The 16,730-nt window shown below is 55.6% G+C and overlaps 1 protein-coding gene across 7 annotated transcripts in view; it reads left to right on the top strand.

Annotated features, from left to right (window-relative positions):
• Window positions 1-467: 467 nt before the first annotated feature.
• Window positions 468-16,730, top strand: part of SEC16A (SEC16 homolog A, endoplasmic reticulum export factor) — a 32,686-nt gene continuing 16,423 nt past the window's right edge. For 2 of the 7 annotated variants that reach the window (XM_089914011.1, XM_089914010.1), the window contains exons 1-8: window positions 1,152-1,652; window positions 4,509-8,201; window positions 9,930-10,069; window positions 12,076-12,173; window positions 14,086-14,212; window positions 14,693-14,855; window positions 14,966-15,140; window positions 16,114-16,256. In XM_089914011.1, coding sequence (XP_089770137.1) covers window positions 1,530-1,652; window positions 4,509-8,201; window positions 9,930-10,069; window positions 12,076-12,173; window positions 14,086-14,212; window positions 14,693-14,855; window positions 14,966-15,140; window positions 16,114-16,256 — 4,662 coding nt within the window. In that variant the 5' untranslated portion in view covers window positions 1,152-1,529. Of the gene's footprint in view, window positions 713-841; window positions 1,030-1,149; window positions 1,653-4,508; window positions 8,202-9,929; window positions 10,070-12,075; window positions 12,174-14,085; window positions 14,213-14,692; window positions 14,856-14,965; window positions 15,141-16,113; window positions 16,257-16,730 lie in introns of those variants that run through there. The other 5 variants (XM_022578163.3, XM_022578162.3, XM_089914007.1 and 2 more) reach the window with 5 other exon arrangements.

Genomic DNA, 16,730 nt, shown 5'->3' with positions numbered 1-16,730 from the left:
GGGGGCTTAGGGCAGACAAAAGAGGGGCCGGGGACTGCGCGGCCAGCGCCGGTGGCGAAGGGGGCGGGGAGGGAAAGGGCCGGACGAAGTGTGTGCCCGGGGAAGGCGACGGCCGAGCCGGGGAGGAGGCCGGGCCTGGGCGAGGCGAGGCGGGACGGTGCGACTGGGCGCTGCAGGCGGACAGGACGACCCCCGAAGCGGGAGCCTGGGCGGCAAGTGGGGCTTCGACGGGGCCTGTGGACTGGGGGCCGGCGGCGTCTGTCCCTTCCAGGGTTCTGTGCGGAGCACATGGGCACTGCTTTCCGAGAGCTAGACGTGGACGGAGCCGAACTTCCCGGGCAGAACTGGAACCCGGAGCCGTCAGTGGCCGTAACTAGGCAACTCGCGGGCCGCCGCGAGGCGCGCACGCGCAGTTCGCAGGGGCTGCCGGCGCATGTGCGGTCGTCTTCCGCCCGTTTCCCTTCGAAGAGTCCAACGGCAGAATGGGAGGAACGCGCCTGCGCCAGAGTGCTGCTAGGGTTCTCGGCTCAGCCGGGTAACCGTTCTCGGTCGGTGCACCTGCTGGCGTCAGGCGTTCAAGACTGATTCTTCCTTTCGGTCTTCTTGAAGAATCCCGACTCTTCTCACATCCTAAGCCAGAAGAGACGGGGAGAAAGAGCCGGCATAACTCGGACGACGCCCCAGGGCGGTCCTCGCGCGCCCGACCGGGCAGGTGGGCGAGGGGCGGGACCAATGGATGGGCAGTAAAAGACGGGATGCGGGCGGGGGCGGGGCCAGGGGCGGGGCGGAGTGTCACGAGGGCCCCTGCGAGGGGCGCGGCGCGCGCTGACGTCGCTGCCGGACACGTCGGCGGCGCGGTGGCCGCGGGGACCGGAGCCGGATGTGCCAAGATGGCTGCTGCGGCTGCAGTGTCTGCGCTTGTCGTAACCGCCGCGCCGTACTCCGCACGCGGCTCCTGAGGGGCGGGAGCCGGTCGCGGAGGGGCCGGGCGGTAGCCGGAGTGGGCCTGGGCCGCCCTGCGGCGCGCCGGTGAGGGCCGGGGTCTGGGCGGAGGGCGGCGGCCGGGCCGGGCCCAGCCCGGAGCGGACGGCGGGTCTCCTGGGAGCCGCCGGCGGTCGGGCGGGGGCCTGCGGGCTGGGAGGGTCGGGCAGACCCCTTGGTTACCTGCCCGCTCAGGCCGACGTGGCCTCCACCTGCACGGGCTGTCGGGTCAGCTGAGTGGACACTAGCCGTGGTGGCCTCGGTGTGGGGTTGTGTTGGAAAGGCTGGAAGAAAAGCCAGACCTGCAACTTTTTAAGGAGTAGAAGCATTTAGGAAATTTTTTTAACAGTTTAGCTTGCCCTTTGCTTCGAAGGTTCTGAAGTTTTGTGTTCATTGGTTGAAAGGTTTCTGCTGAGCCGTGCGGGCGATGAGGTAGATTGACGTTTGAACCAAAGAACAGCCTTGTTGCGTCTGTTGGTAATGGGGCGAGGTGACCAAGATGTTGCAACCGAGGTCGAGCGCTGTGTTTTATATCAAGGGGCAGAGGAATGTGTAAGCCGGCCTGCCCTTTTTGTGAAGAAAGTATTACAGGAGAGCGTCTGGACATGACACAGCCATTTAAAATCAGCTGTTGCTGCTTTACCCGAAAAGTTTTAAATGGTTTGGAGATTGTGAGTTGCTTATTAAGATTTTGTTTTAAATACATATGATGCAGATGTTAACCAGAGAGGTATTTCCCATCCCCGGATATGGCAAGAAGCAAACTGAGTCACAGACAGTTGTTCCTAGGTTGATACTTTTGCAGGTTTCAGCACAGCCTGCCTTCCTGCAGTTTTCTCCCCCCCGTGCCCTTTCTTAGGGTTCCAGGTGTTATCTTAGAAAGATACAGTAAGAGCCCCAAAAAATCAATTCTTTCTTGTTCTTTGTGACTCATACACCCTTAAGAGCAGTTACTGCAGTAAGTCTCAGAATTGTACGGAAAGTTTTCTCCAGGGTAGGTGTGCAGATTTTAATGTGGTTCCTTCTTGCTTCTGTAAACATCTTTTCCGAGTGTCCTTTTTCCTCCTTGTCATTTTTTGCAGTGTTTAGACACTCCCTTCTTTAACATCTAAATGTGTATGAGTCTGTACTTAGAAAAGTTGGAGTCTGTGCTGTCTTTGTGTCCGGTGTCCCCTAGTCTGATAGGTACGTCGCTTAGCAGTTGCCGTGAGGGAGATTGTGGGCAGAGCATAGACTCCCAGGTGCTTCCTGACACTCCGGTTGGTTTACACACTTATGCTTGAGGCGACGGCCCTGGCAGGAGAGGAGTGTGCCTTCAGTATCTCAGTTCAGTAGCCAGGAATTTATTTCGAAACAGGTTGTGTTTATTTCACATAGATCCAAGGCAGCTTAATTGAAGAGCTGGGGTCATGAATAATGCATCTTTAGGAAGGTCAGCTGGTTTCTTTGAAGCAGTCTGCCTTTTTTAAAGTTAGGTGACTTGAGGCTACAGGATGACTTACTAGACAGCATAAAATTCTCTGTAGTCAAAAGATAAATGATATGCCCTTGCATTGTTTTTCTGCTGGTGAATATAAAAAAAACAAAAGAATAATGTTCAAGTCAGAAGGTTGTTCCAAATAAAATCGGTATATTGCTAAAAAGCTCCCAGTTGTCGGGGAGAGAAGGGGAAGCTGCTCTGTAGGGAAGTGATAGTGTTTGCTTATAAAACGATTCTTAATCCAGGAGTTGAGAAAATAATTTTAAGGAAGTTTCTGCAAGGAAAACATCTTAAGTATAAATGTTATGTGAAATGTAGATTCTGGTAAGATTTCCCTGTTAAACAGCCATAGGGATTTGGGCCTCCCAAAATCCACTGTGAATAGAATTTCATAAGATTAAACCCAGAAGGGACTTTGAAACCATCATTTCATTTCTCACTTTATAGGTGAAGAAATTGGGTCACAGAAGGAGCAGTGGTTGTGGCTGAGCCACTCAGCTGACGCCCAGTCTGGCTCTCAGTGACACCTGGGGAATAAATCCTCTGGACCTGTTCTCTGTGTGTGTGTGTGTGTGTGTGTGTGATTCTTTCTTTTTTAATATATGCTGTTTAGTGTGGTTGAGGGTCTCCTGCTGAAGCCTTACAAGGAGGATGTCATGTCCTATAAGATGCGTCTGTTTCACAGATAAGAGGAAGAGGCTCTGCTTCTCCTCCCCTTGCTCCGTATAAAGCTGAGCTGCACACGTTCTTTGTTTTAAAATGACAGCTTAGAACCAAATGAAGTCTCTGATGCTGTTCCTCATGTATTTAATTCCATTAAATTTGAGTGAGTTTCAAAGTGCTTGTCTGTCAGAAAGGGTTCCCTGTTGGCCTGGGACGAGAGTGTGTGCGGGCAGTAATAGTAATGGATTCATAGATTCATAGGACTCGTTGTCAGATGGGAATAGGAACTTTCATTTGTAAATAACTTTACTCAATATACGTTTATGCACTTTTTCTTTCGTCTGAGTATCAGAAAGATTCCCAAGTACAGAAACGTTGTACACCTGCAGAAATGTGTGTGTTAAACTCAGGAGTCCTATCATTTCTTCCTTTGTTGTTGACATTTTTCTGTGATGGGCTCCACTTAATCTGTTTGGAAGGTTGTTCTGGGGAGAAGGACTGACATACAAAGGAGGATTTTGTAAAGAGACCATGCTTGGATTTTTGTCTCAAAAGTGCAGGTTAACTATTCAAAATTATACTTAGTGTGTTTTAGTAAAAAACAAACAACAACGAAAAACGCTGTAAAGAGGTTTTCTACCCCCTTGTTTTCTATAAAGCGTTTACGGGTGCATAGTTGTTACAACTCTGGTTATCGGAGGCAGCTTGTTTTGCTAGTGGTGTGCCAACCAGTCACGGTGCAGAAAATGAGACCTTTTACAGGGTGGGATACGAGGCATTTTAGGTGAATACATTTTAGATGTTCATTTTGCAGCTTATATTACTCTGTAATGCTCTTTCATTAAAGAAAACAGAGGAGCAAATTTTTAAGTTTTGTTTTCCTTTCAAGATTTAGAACTCACCTGTATGAAAAGTATGACATGCAGTCTTAATAGAGGAGTTGGCTTTTTCTTGGCCTGCGATAATTTACAGGAAAATGTGGAGGGACTGCGTACCTGGTGTGACAGGCGTTAGCTTCTGCTTGGTCCCTGCCAGCTTGCTGAGGGCATCGTGGAGGCGGTGGGCGTTGCCCGTGGGTGCGTAGCTGGGGTACATAACCGAATCTCGGCGAAGGTCAGCGAGTCATCTCAAGGCACTCGGCCGGCCCAGGCGCAGCCAGCTTCTGCGTCCCGGCCATGCTGTCACCCCGGGTCCTCCCTCCCGAAATGCCCAGGACAGCAGTTCTCACGGGCGTGGAGGCAGGAGAGGTGTATCCCTCAGGACTGCGTGATGCAAAAGCGTTTGCAGCCTTTTTCTTCTTTCTTAGTTTTCCTGATTGCAGCCAGGGCTTTGAATACGTGGATTTTATGTATTAACTCTTTTTCTTTCTCTTTTTCTTTTTCAGTTCAAAGTAAGGAACACCTCGATCCTGCTTCTTCCTGTAAGCAGCATCTCATTGTGCGGGAGCTGGATCATGCAACCTCCACCCCAGGCTGTCCCGTCTGGCGTGGTCCGGCCGCCTCCGTCCGGGAGTCCTCAGAACATGTTCTGGTCCAACAGCCCGTACAGGAGACAGGCCAACAGTAATGCACCGGTGGCCCCGATAACCTGCCCACTGCAGCCGGTGACGGACCCGTTTGCTTTTAGTAGACAGGCGCTCCAAAACACATCATTGGGCAGTGCGTCTAAAAGCAGCCCGCTCGTTGTGCAAGGCCCAGCCCCACCATTGTCTCTTCAGCGTGCTGGTCTGCCTGGGCCACACACAAATGCCGGGGATAGCTCCCAAGGACCCTGCGAGCCTCTGCCGGCCCCTCCGTTGCAGCCCAGGTCAGATGCCAGCCCGTTTCCCGGCGTACTGAGCCCCTCGGCACCTCCTGGGCCCGAGGTGAACAGGAGGGTCGAGGTCGCTCCCGGCCCGGAGCCTGAAGTTCAGACCCCGCCGTATCCTCCTCAGTACATTCCAGGAGTGGGTCCTGACAGCTGTCGTGTGGGCCATCCACAGGCGAACACGCCACGGCCCGACAGACCCCTGAGCAGGCCGAGCCTGCACGACGGCACCGCGATACCAGCAGCGCCCCCTTTCCTCCCTCAGCCTCGTCAGCAGACGCCCGGGCAGTGGGGGCCGGTGCAGGGAGGCCCGCAGCCCTCGGGGCAGCATTACCGGCCCTGCCCTGAGGGACCTGTGCAGAACACGGTGTGCCACGCCTCCAGCGCTGCCCACTTTCCCGCTCCGTCCAACCCCCGTCAGGGTCCTGGCCACGAGCAACACGGCCCCCTGGTGTCTTTACCGGGACCCTCGGCCAGTGACGGGAGAAATGAGGCAGTCTACCTGCAAAGTGGAAACCACTCAGCAAATAGCTTTGATCCAGAAAATGCATTCAGGCAGAATTCCAGAGTTGGGAACGCTCGGGCGGGCCAGGAGTTCAGGTTGAGTCCAGGAGTGAATAGAGAGCAGTTGTCAGACCTGGCTCTCATTAACCCCCTCGCTCAGGGAAACAGCCCAGAAAGCCACTCGCACAACCCCCTGGGTGCCGGGAGCAGCTGGACCCTGCCGGAAGCGGGCTCGGGAGCGCTCTCCACGTTTTTCAAAGGAGGAGAGACAGAGAACGAAGAAAACCTCACATCTGAAAAAGCAGTCTCTGCCGGTCAGTCTGACTTTGATGGTTTCTCCCCCGGCCCGGGCCTCGGCCAGCCTCCTGCACACATGGGGGCAGGAGGCGTTTATCAGGCCTTTCTCAAAGGTTCCAGCAGCGAACCCACGCAGCAGGGAGGAGACCCACAGCCTTACTTTTCTCAGTCTGCAGGCATCCGACACGACAAAGCAACCACTAACGCTGCCGCTGTTGACATGTGGGGTGACACAGCACGTGCGGGGACTCACGGTGCTGGTGGCCCGCGGTACGAGAACGTCGAGAACTTAGAGTTCATTCAGAACCAGGAAGTTCTGCCAAGTGAGCCCCTAAGCGCAGACCCTTCCTCCCCAAGCGCTCAGCTCAGATACGGGCCCCTTCCCGGGCCGGCTGTCCCCAGGCTCAGTGCCGTGGGCCACGCTGGAGGCGGGAGCCCTAATCTCGAGGCCCCAGGTGCGACGGCGCAGCTTGCGCGGGCTGAGAGCGTGTCTTCCAGTTACAGCAGCCAGAGCCCCCGGGGTCTTCCCGGTGCAGCCAGGCCCCACGACTCGGGGGGCACGTTCATTCAGCAGGAGGTTGGAAAACCTGAACATGAGGCTCCGGGGAGGTTTTTTAAGCAGATCGATTCTTCTCCTGTGGGAGGCGAGACAGACAAGAACACTGTGAGCCAGAGCTACCGTGGCAGCCTGCCCCAGCCCTCGGCCCCGAGCCCCCCAAAACCTACGGGAATATTTCAGACGAGTGCAAATAGTTCTTTTGAACCAGTGAAATCGCACTTCACTGGAGTAAAGCCAGTCGAGGCAGACCGCGCCAGCGTGGTGGGCGAGGTGAGGGGGTCCAGCGCCCACCAGAAGCAGCACAGAGCGGCCGCTGCCGCGCCCGACGCCTCCCCTGGCAACCTGGAGCAGCCCCCCGACAACATGGAGACCCTCTTCCTGCCCCGGGTCTGTGCTCCACCTCTCACCACACCCGCGGAGGCCAGTCCCGGGCTTCTGCACGCCGCGGGGCCGCCCTTGGAAGCTGTGCTCCCCGTGCCTGAGAAGAGGCCCTTGACCAGGGCGCAGGGGGCTGTGAAGTGTGAGAGCCCAGCCACGACTCTGTGGGCGCAGAACGAGCTGCCAGATTTTGGAGGCAATGTCCTCCTGGCCCCAGCCGCCCCGGCACTTCACGTGCCCGCGAAACCTCCGCCATCTGAAGTGATCCAGCCTCCAGACGAGGGGGTGTGCGGCCAGCAGTCCCGGCAGCCGGGCCCCGGCCCCACCGTGCAGAGCGGGGACGGCATTGGTGCTTCCGAGAATCTCGAGAATCCTCCCCAAATGGGCGAAGAGGAGGCCCTCCCATCCCAGGCAGGTCCCGGATATGCCAGTCTGCTGTCCTCCCCACCCGCCGAGTCTTTGCAGAATCAGCCAGTCTTGATCGCCCAGCCTGATCACAGCTATAATCTGGCTCAGCCAGTTAATTTTTCTGTGTCCTCATTGAATCCTAATGAGAAGAATCAGTCCTGGAGAGATTCTTTGGTGGCAGATAAGCCCACAGTAAGCAGCCAGGCTGCTGGGGGTGATTCTGGAGAAAACGCTCCTTTGTCTGGGACTCCAGCTGGCTCTCTCACCTGCTCGCCTCTGCCTAACCACCTTGCCCAGAGTAATTTCCCACAAGTTTGTGGTACCTCGGAAATGGTTTCTAGCCAGCCTGCTAATTTACTGGTTCAACAACCATGTCATCCAGTTCCAAAGAACTTGCTTCCGGAAAGTCAAAAGATTCATAAAGCAGAGAGCATTCTTCCCGAGTTAGTGACCAGTCCTGCCGGAAGCACAGGCGTGATGTTAGTTCCACCTGCAAACAATACCTCGGTACCTGATAGTAATAAGGCAAATCACTCCGGCAGTCGGGATGAAGCTTCGGGAGCCCTAGACTTTACATTCAGTCGGACTTTGGAAAATCCTGTAGGAATGTATAGCCCGGCCCAAGCTGATAGCCCAGCTTCTTGCCAGCAAACCATCTCCAGTCATAGACCGCGCGGACCTGGGGCGCATACCCCAGACCGTTTCTACCAACAGGTGACGAAAGCTGCTCAGGACCAGCATGGCCCAGAGAGAGCCCAGCAGGAGACGGGCCCTCCCCCTCCCCCTCCCCCTCCCCAGGGCCCCAAAGCAGCACTTCCAGAGCCTTCAAACCCAGGAGGGCCACCAGGGCGAGGACAGCCCCCAGGCCCAGCCCATCCACCTGCAAGCCCGGCTCTAGCTGACGTGGGCCAGCAGCTGCTGCCCCGCCCACCTCGGTCGTCCAGCGCGTCCGTCGCATCGACCAGCTCAAGCCAGGCGGCCGCACGGCCTGACCAGCAGTGGCTGCAGCCGCCGCCTCCAGACTTGGCGTCCTATTACTATTACAGGTCCCTGTACGATGGCTACCAGCCCCCGTACCCCTCACCGCACCCGCCGGATCCTCGCGCCGCCCCCCACTATTACCAGGTAGGGTTGAGCTTGTGCACTCTTGAGCCCCCTGACCGGTGGTTTCCTTCTCACGTCGTGTGCCTTGGTGGGGTTCTGCTGGTCAGCTCTTAGGTGACCCGTGGCCAGCCGCCACGTGCTGCTTCGTGAGAGGAGTGCTGCCTGGTCACAGCTTGTTCTGCTGAGCGCGGCCTTTCTCTTGGAAGTCCACACCGTGCGTTAGCACATTGAGCTGGGTAGAATACCTGATTAATTTTTGTTTAACACAGCACATCCCAACTCACGTGACAGAAAGGACCTTTGTCTCCCGTCCTGCCTATTGGCTTTCCGCAGACCCAGGGTTCTCGGTTGCACAGTTTGGGAAACTGGAATAGCCTCCTGAAGCTTCTTTGTGGTTTTGACCTTAAAACCTACCTAAGAAGCAAGAGGAAAACTCTAGTCTTTCAAATGCCTCCTTCAGAATGAAATTATTTAGGGGAAAAAGTTAGGTTTGGAGTGTCATCCAAATGAAACAGCTAAGAGTGGTGTAATTCCATAAGCTTCTTTCAGGTACGTTGTGATAGCGGCAGCAGAGCAAGGGGCCCCACTGTGCCACCCAGAAGACTCTTGCCTCTTTTCACACTGATGCAGGCCCACGAATGTCGTTTAAGTTCTGTTTAATTACTGCCTTAGTGTGAAAAAGTGATCCAGGTGGACACGTTTGATTACTGTCCGCTTCTCACCATCTCTCGTCCTGGCCAGCATCACCCACGGGCAGCAGAGGCAGAAGGATTGTGGACCAGAAGTTTGAAGTCCACTGTCTGACATGGGGGCAGGTGCCACACTGGAGGCCCTGCAGTCAGAAGAGGCTGAGGGAGCAGGGCTGCCCCAGTGATGGGGCTGCCTCACGGGCTTTGGGCATCTTTGCACATGTGGGAACAGGTACACACCTAACCCCTGAGACCTGGGAATCCTAGATCCAGAAGGAACCCCATAGAAGGAAATTACGCTGTGCCCAGAGCCCAGGAAGGCCTGGCAGTGCATGGAGGGGCCACATACCTGCTCTGGGCCCTTGTCCAGCAGCTGCGTCTGCATCCCGGTGTCCCAGCCAGTGCCCGGCATCACTTCTGTGGGAGCCCACTTCCCTCTGCCTTGTCTCTGTGTCTCTGCAGATTCCGGTAGTGGTTAAGAACAAGTCCATTTTATGTGATTCCTCGTCCTCTGCTGGGTGATGGTGGAGCATCAGGCTGAGTCAGGAAGGACTGATTCTGGCTCGTGCCTGGGTCACCTCGTCTCTACTTCAAGTCCCGACGTAGCCGTAGAGCCGTGGGGGTTGATCGGTCTGTAATGGGGCTGAAAGCCTCGTAAGGATAGAATACGATACTCCTTTTGAGGCTGGCTGTAGCTTCAGGACCCGTTCCAGTGGACCCTCGTTCTTTTGCTTCCCTGAGATGGTGTCTGAAACGGGACCCGAGCTTGTGGGGTCATGGCACCTATGCAAGTGAGACCTCGGGAAGCAGATAACAGAGTCCTCACGAGTCACCGCAGGACCCGGGTCGTGGCCTGCTGATGGTGGGCCATCTCCTGAGCCCGGCCAGGGCATCTGTCTTAGGAATGTGGCCGTGGATTTCATTTTTTTTTTAATTGTTTCGCATGAAGGAAGCCCCATGTCTGGGGCTCATCTGGAGAGCACCGCCTGTACTGTGAGAACTCGTGCCGGTTGCTTGATGAGTTGGCTCTTGGCATCTAATGGAGGCATCCTTCTTTCAGCAGGACATCTACGGCCTCTATGAGCCCAGATACAGGCCCTACGATGGTGCAGCCGCTGCCTTCGCAGACAGCTACCGCTACCCCGAGCTCGAGCGGCCCAGCTCCCGGGCGAGTCACTGCTCGGACCGACCAGCTGCCAGGTGATTGACGTTTATGTTGCCGGCTGTGGTAGTAACTTAGTGATTTGCAAAGGACCGTGTTTGTAAAGAATTATACAGACCTGTTTAACGTGTGTTTACGTTCTGTGGGTGTGGACAGATTATAGGATGCATCTTTAAATCGAGATAAGCGCGCTGCTGCACGGTCACGGATGTGTCGTCAGTTGGCCTTTGGTCAGACCCGACCCTGTGCAGGGCCACCAGGAAGCCACCCCTGCCCTCGTGCGGGCTTCCTCCCAGCCCGGGCAGTGGTCCCGTCGCCGAGGGACGCACACAGCTCCGCGGGTGCCAAGGCAGCGTCTCCCCCGTGCAGGTCCTTCGCCGCCTCTGGTGACGGGGTGCCCGGACTCCCGGGCCAGGCAGGCGCGGGCCGGAACCTGGAGTGGCATGTTGGCAGCGGCTGCCGCAAGCCTGGGCTCTGTCCCAGGCACTGCCCCCCGGGCTGCGAGGCCGCCAGCCGCTCCCTCCCACTTCTCTCTCCCCTGACAGATCTCCTCTCAGTATTGCGATCACAGATGAGGCATTTTGAAAGAGCCTTGGCATCGTGCCTTCAGCTGAGTAAAAGCTTAGGCAGGCCACAGTCCTCCCCCCAGGGGTGTCGGGGGCTCGGAAGGAAGCGCGGGGCTGCAGAGCCCCCCCGCTGTGGCTCCTCCCACGCCCCTGGCCCTCGTCTCACCGGGCCGGGTTTGCCATGAGGGTGCAAGGCTCCTTCGGCTCGTAATAGAGTCTGGACGCGGGTGAAGACTGCGTCCACGCACCACCTTTCAAACTCGGGGCTGCTTTTGCTGCTTCCCGCATCTTCAGTAGCTCACCTGGAGACGAGGCCCTGCCTCTGTGAGCCGGCCCGTCCAGCTGGCCCCCCTCCGTCGCTGGGAGGGACACGCTGAGCCACTGGGCCTGGCGCTCTGGGAGGTGAGACTGGAGTCCCAAGTGGGCGTTCTGATTCGGGGAGAGCAGCAGGCAGGTGTGTTCTAGAAGCCCTGAGAGGCGAGGGAGGGTGGAGGCAGGGGCCAGGTCGGGTTACCTGGCAGGGGTTCGTTGTTGTGTCCCCACCGCTCACATGGAGGGAGAGCAGCCTCTCCCCTCTCCTGCCCTGTGCGTGTGTGCACACGTGTGTGCAGGCCTGCGCGTTGGTGCTGAGCATCAGTGTGTTGTGCGTGTGCCTGGTGTGGTCATATCCCGGCAGGAGGGGAGAACGAGCCTTGGGTTTCTGCGGTGGAGTGTTTCCTGACGGGTGCCCGGGGCTGGAGAGGGCAGCGGGGTGGGCGTGCTCTGGCTCTGCCCTTGGTCAGGTCACTCTTCTGGAGCTCCCCCCGGTGGTGGGTGGAGGCGGTGCACTGGGGTGCTCCCCCCAGGGCCCCCACCCAGCGGGTGCCGTCCCTGTGGCAGGTGGGGGGGCCGGACACTCCTGAGGGGCAGCTGCACCCCCAGGAGTGAGCCATTCCCCAGGGGTACACGGAGTCACAAGAATCTTCCTGCACCGGAAGACCTGATACCTGCCTGTCCTGCTTAGGGTCGGCAGCACAGCTGGGCCTGTGAAGCCAGCCTTGGTCTGGCCCGTGTCGTGAGTCCTGGGCAGTCAGCTGGAAGGGTGTGAGGGCCCTTTTCCCCGCGCAGGACGCACGGGTCGCGGTCTGTGTAGGGGTGGTACCGTCGGCGCTAGCTTGTTTTGATAGCTCAGTGCTTTCTGCTTCCGCCGAGCGTGATGTCAAGAACGCGAGACCCTGCTTTTAAGCACTGAGCACGCGAGAAGGGTTAGTTCTTTTATGCTGAACAGCACTTAAATAGTTATTTCAACAGATAAATTTTAATTCGCCGTATGGTAGGGAATCCTGTAATCTTACCGATGTTACTGGTTCGGATCTCCTGATGAGAATATTTTCACAACCAAGGTGCTCTGACGAATGCCTGTTGCTCTGGGTGTAATTTGTGTCCCACTTTAAGAAACAGGTAATTTGTTTTTTAACAGCACTGTGTGTTTTTTTCAGGCAAGGGTATCCTGAAGGTTACTATAATTCCAAAAGTGGATGGAGCAGTCAGAGTGACTACTATGCAAATTATTATTCCAGCCAGTACGATTATGGAGGTATGTTCGGGCGTTTTCATCGGTCGACGGCCAGCAGATGCGTGTTCAGACCGTTCGTGCGGCTGGGTGCAGAGTGGCACGCTGTGGGATTTCTTAGGAAGCCTTCCCTTTTGGTAGTCTTACGCTCTTAGCTAAGAGCCAAAGTAATTGAAAGTAGTTTGCGTCTAGAAATAATTACATTGCTATTTTCCGTTAAGAAATTATATCTGAATTGTAGCGTTGTGTCTGTATCGTATTAGTAGTTTTCTTTGATTTTCCAGCAAAGCATAATTATCAGTAGATCTAGAGTATGTAACTTGTCCATATGTGGCTGTTTAAATTGATTAAAATCAGTAAAATGAGGGACCAAGCTGCTCACTGCAATGGCCATGTGTGACATGCTCCACATGTGGCCAGAGCCCCCTGCATCACACAGGGCAGACGCAGGACGTTCCGGGTCCCACTGCTGTCTGGCAGTGTGTGCGTCTTGGCACGTGTCCCCTGAGCCGCCCTGCTGGTCCCCCTGCCAGGCTGTGGCCCTCACCGTCCCAACATGGCTACCTGCTTCTGCGTCCCCCGGGGTTCTTCCTCCACTTTTGTGTTTGGACTGCTTCATGCGTAATTCTGCACGTGCTTGCTCAAAGTGGTGTATCTGGTTTGCTTATAATGTTAATATGCTTTTTTTCCCCTGCATTTCCTTTATTTATTTATTTATTTTTGGCTGCGTTGGGTCTTTGTTGTTGCCCGCGGGCTTTCTCTAGTTGCGGTGAGCGGGGGCTACTCTTCGTTGTGGCGAGCAGGCGCTACTCTTCGTTGCAGTGTGCGGGCTTTTCATAGTGGTGGCTTCTCTTGTTGTGGAGCATGGGCTCTAGGCACGTGGGCTTCAGTAGTTGCGGCGTGTGGGCTTCATTAGTTGCGGCGTGTGGGCTTCATTATTTACGGCGTGCAGGCTCAGTAGTTGTGGCACGCGGGCTTCAGTAGTTGTGGTTCGCAGGCTCTAGAGCGCAGCCTCAGTAGTTGTGGTGCATGGGCTTAGTTGCTCTGCACAACTAAGAAGATGTGGGATCTTCCTGGACCAGGACTCGAACCCATGTCCCCTGCATTGGCTGGCGGATTTGTCCCCTGCATTGGCAGGTGGATTCTTAACCACTGCGCCACCAGGGAAGTCCCTTAATGTGCTTTTTTTTTTTTTTTTTTTGCGGTATGCGGGCCTCTCACTGTTGTGGCCTCTCCCGTTGCGGAGCACAGGCTCAGCGGCCATGGCTCACGGGCCCAGGCGCTCCGCAGCATGTGGGATCCTCCCGGACCGGGGCACGAACCCGTGTCCCCTGCATCGGCAGGCGGACTCTCAACCACTGTGCCACCAGGGAAGCCCCTTAATGTGCTTTTTTAAAGTGATCTAGTTTTGAGAGTATTTTTAAAATTTTGTTTATTTTTTATTCAAGTACAGTTGTTGTACAAGGTTGTGCTAATCTCTGCTGTACAGCAAGCAAAGTGACTCAGTTATGCACACATATACGTTCTGTTTTCATATTGTTTTCCATTATGGTTTATCCCAGGAGATTGGATATGGTTCCCTGTGCTCTACAGTAGGACCTTGTTGTTTATCTGTTGAGAGTATTTCCTAAAGCTCTTTGGATCACATTAGAGAAAAGAGATACGAATAAAAAAAAATTTTTTTCTTCTTTTTAATCACGTGTGTTGAGAGAAAAACTGTCAGTGGCCGTTAGGTATCACAGTACAGGCAGGACACGGCCGTGTCCTCTGGTGTCTCACAGTTAACATTCCCTGGGGTCGTGCAGATTTTCGGGAGGAAAGTTTGGTTGCTCTCTGAGGCTGAAAGCATTCTTCAGTCCTGGGGTGGCCTGGTTTTGTGACGGCCAGAGGGGTGTCTTTTGCACATTGTACTGACCCATTAATCTCTCGCCTGCAGATCCAGGTCACTGGGATCGGTACCACTATGGTTCTCGGTCCAGGGACCCCCGCACCTATGACCGGAGGTGTTGGTACGATGCTGAGTATGATCCGTATAGGAAGGAAAGCTATGCTTATGGGGACAGGTTGGTAGAACAGATTTTGATAAGGAGGGTGGGTCGTGAGTCAGCTGCGCTTCTGCGTCTGTGCCCTCGGGTCTTTGTAATTCACTCAAGAGCGACAGTTGTGTCTGGCTTCCTGGGGGGTGGTCACCTTCGGGAGGAACGGGATGAACTGGCCCTCCCAGTGGCTCTCTCCTTGGGCTCTTGGAGGGGGACTGGCCTCAGAACCAGCGCCGCGCGTCAGTTCATCCTCTTCTCGGGTCCGTGAGAGGGGTGACCACCTCAGACGGACCCCCAGCCTGCCTCTCTAACCCTAAGGCGGGGTCTGAACTTGGCCTTGGGATGCAGTGACTCCACTCGAGGGTGGGCTCTGACGAGCGCTGTCCTTAGGATCGGGACTCGCGGCGGCGAGGACCTGGGCGGGCTCACTGCCACGTGGCACGGGAGCATAGGCCCTGGAGGTACTCTCCCCGAGCCCCGGCCTCTGCCCCTCTGCTTCCCCAGGCCTGAGAAATACGACGACCACTGGAGGTACGACCCCCGCTTCACCGGGAGTTTTGACGACGAGCCCGAGCCCCACAGGGACCCTTACGGGGAGGAGGTGGACCGGCGGAGCGAGCACTCAGCGCGGAGCCTGCACAGCAGCTTCAGCTCCCACTCCCACCAGGTGGGCGGGCGGGCGGGGGCCGGCCCGGGCCCCAGGGTTCTGGTGGCCGCCTGGGGTCCCGCCGCAGGCGTGGCAAAGAGACTTCACCTGTTTGCTCTTTGCTCTCTAAGAGTCAGGTGTACAGAGGTCGCAACGTGACTGCTGGGCCCTACGAGGCGCCCCCTCCACCGGGCTCCTTCCACGGCGATTATGCCTACGGCCCCTACGGTGGCGACTTCCACGGCACCCCGGGCTTCCCGGAGTACAGCTACCCTGCTGAGGCCAGCTGGCCCTCCGTGGAGCAAGGTGTGTGTGGCGAGGCCCTGCGTGCCCACAGGGGCAGAGGGAGGCCGAGGCACACCTTGGGGCGGCGTCCCGAGCCTGGGATGGGAAAGAGGGACTGAGTCGTCACCAGGATGGGAACTGGCAATGGCTTGGCCTGGGCATCCCTGCCGAGCAAGGGCCCTACCACGTGCCCGTCCTGAGGGGCAGCGCTTGCCACGCTAGGCTGCTGGTGCCCTGTGGGCTGCAGTCCGGCTCACAGGCCTGGGAGCTGCCCGGCCTGTCCATCGTGTCCACTTCAGCGTGGCTCTGACCTCAGGCTCCACGTTCTTGGGCAGGGCCTCAGTGTAGCCCCAGTGCCGACCACACGGGTACATGGATCTTGGAGGGAACTTGAAAAACTCCAGTTCATACGCTCATCACACAGGCCACATTCTCAATTCGCCTTTGAGATATTTGATCGAATGCTGTTTCTTGGAAAACTGCACAAGTGTGTGAAGGTTTAGAACGTGACAGTATAAAATATAAAATAATGGACTTTCTTAAAGCGTTATTTGATTGAAAATTTCACCTCCTGTTTGGCTTGAGGTGCTTCACTCTTGGTCGTTTTCCTTGCCGCTCCCTCCGATGCTCGTGGTCTGAGGGTGAGGCTGTGAAGAGCACTCAGGGCGCAGGGGCTGAGGGGCCACCTGAGCAGCAGGAAGCACGAGCACTGCTTTCTGTGAACAGTGCATCCTGGTGGCTTTTAAAGGAGCGTTTTCAGTTTAGAGGAGAGTATTCTCACTTTTAACGGTCAGAATGTTTTTCTGACATACGTTTAAGTTCTATTTTTTAATAGGATATTTAACAATTACTAACTACAGTTGAAAGTCAGTTCATCTTGATAATCTGTGATTCCAGCTGCATGGGCATCTTGAAAATCTCAGCTGTTGATTTAGTTCAGAAGCATTAAAAAGTGACATACGGGTTGTTTCTTTCTCATTTTATTTAAATGTAGCTCCATCGAGACCAACTTCTCCTGAGAAATTCTCGGTGCCTCATATCTGTGCCAGGTTTGGTCCTGGGGGTCAGCTCATCAAAGTGATTCCAAATCTGCCTTCAGAAGGACAGCCTGCGTTGGTTGAAATTCACAGCATGGAGGTAATTCCACGGGGAGAAGTTGCGCGTCGCCCTTCAGGTTGCATGTGCTCTGCAGTTTGTCACCTGCAACTTGTGTGCTGTTGTCTGAAAACACAAGCTTGGGAAATGTTTATTTCCGCGAATCTTCAGTTTGTCAGTTGTTTCAGTTCTGCGTGATCATCTTTTCCCTCCCGGAAGTCAGCATTTTCAGAGTCTGCTCTGGGTGTCGTGTTAGACTTGGTTTTATTGTATGTTCCTTTTCTGTCTTTAAGTGAATTCCTGACTTTGGGGTGAGGACCCTGTCCGTGCTCATTTTACTGCTGATTCTGGAGAGTGGGCAGAGGTGCCTCACGATCTCGGGGGGCTGGTGCGGGGCGCCCTGCTCCGTGCCCTGGCAGGCCTCTTCCATCACGTGTATCCAGGCCCTGCCTCAGAGTCTGGGGGGTGGGTCTCACTGCTTAAACAAAGTTTGAAAGTCACTGTTGTGGAACAAGT

Source organism: Delphinapterus leucas, chromosome 6 (genome assembly GCF_059928025.1).
Source record: "Delphinapterus leucas isolate spDelLeu-1000000601 "Yukka" chromosome 6, BTC_Dleu_Yukka2, whole genome shotgun sequence".
Classification (NCBI taxonomy): Eukaryota; Metazoa; Chordata; class Mammalia; order Artiodactyla; family Monodontidae; genus Delphinapterus; species Delphinapterus leucas.
Note: the sequence above shows the minus strand (reverse complement) of the source record. Positions and strands in the feature narration are given on the sequence as shown.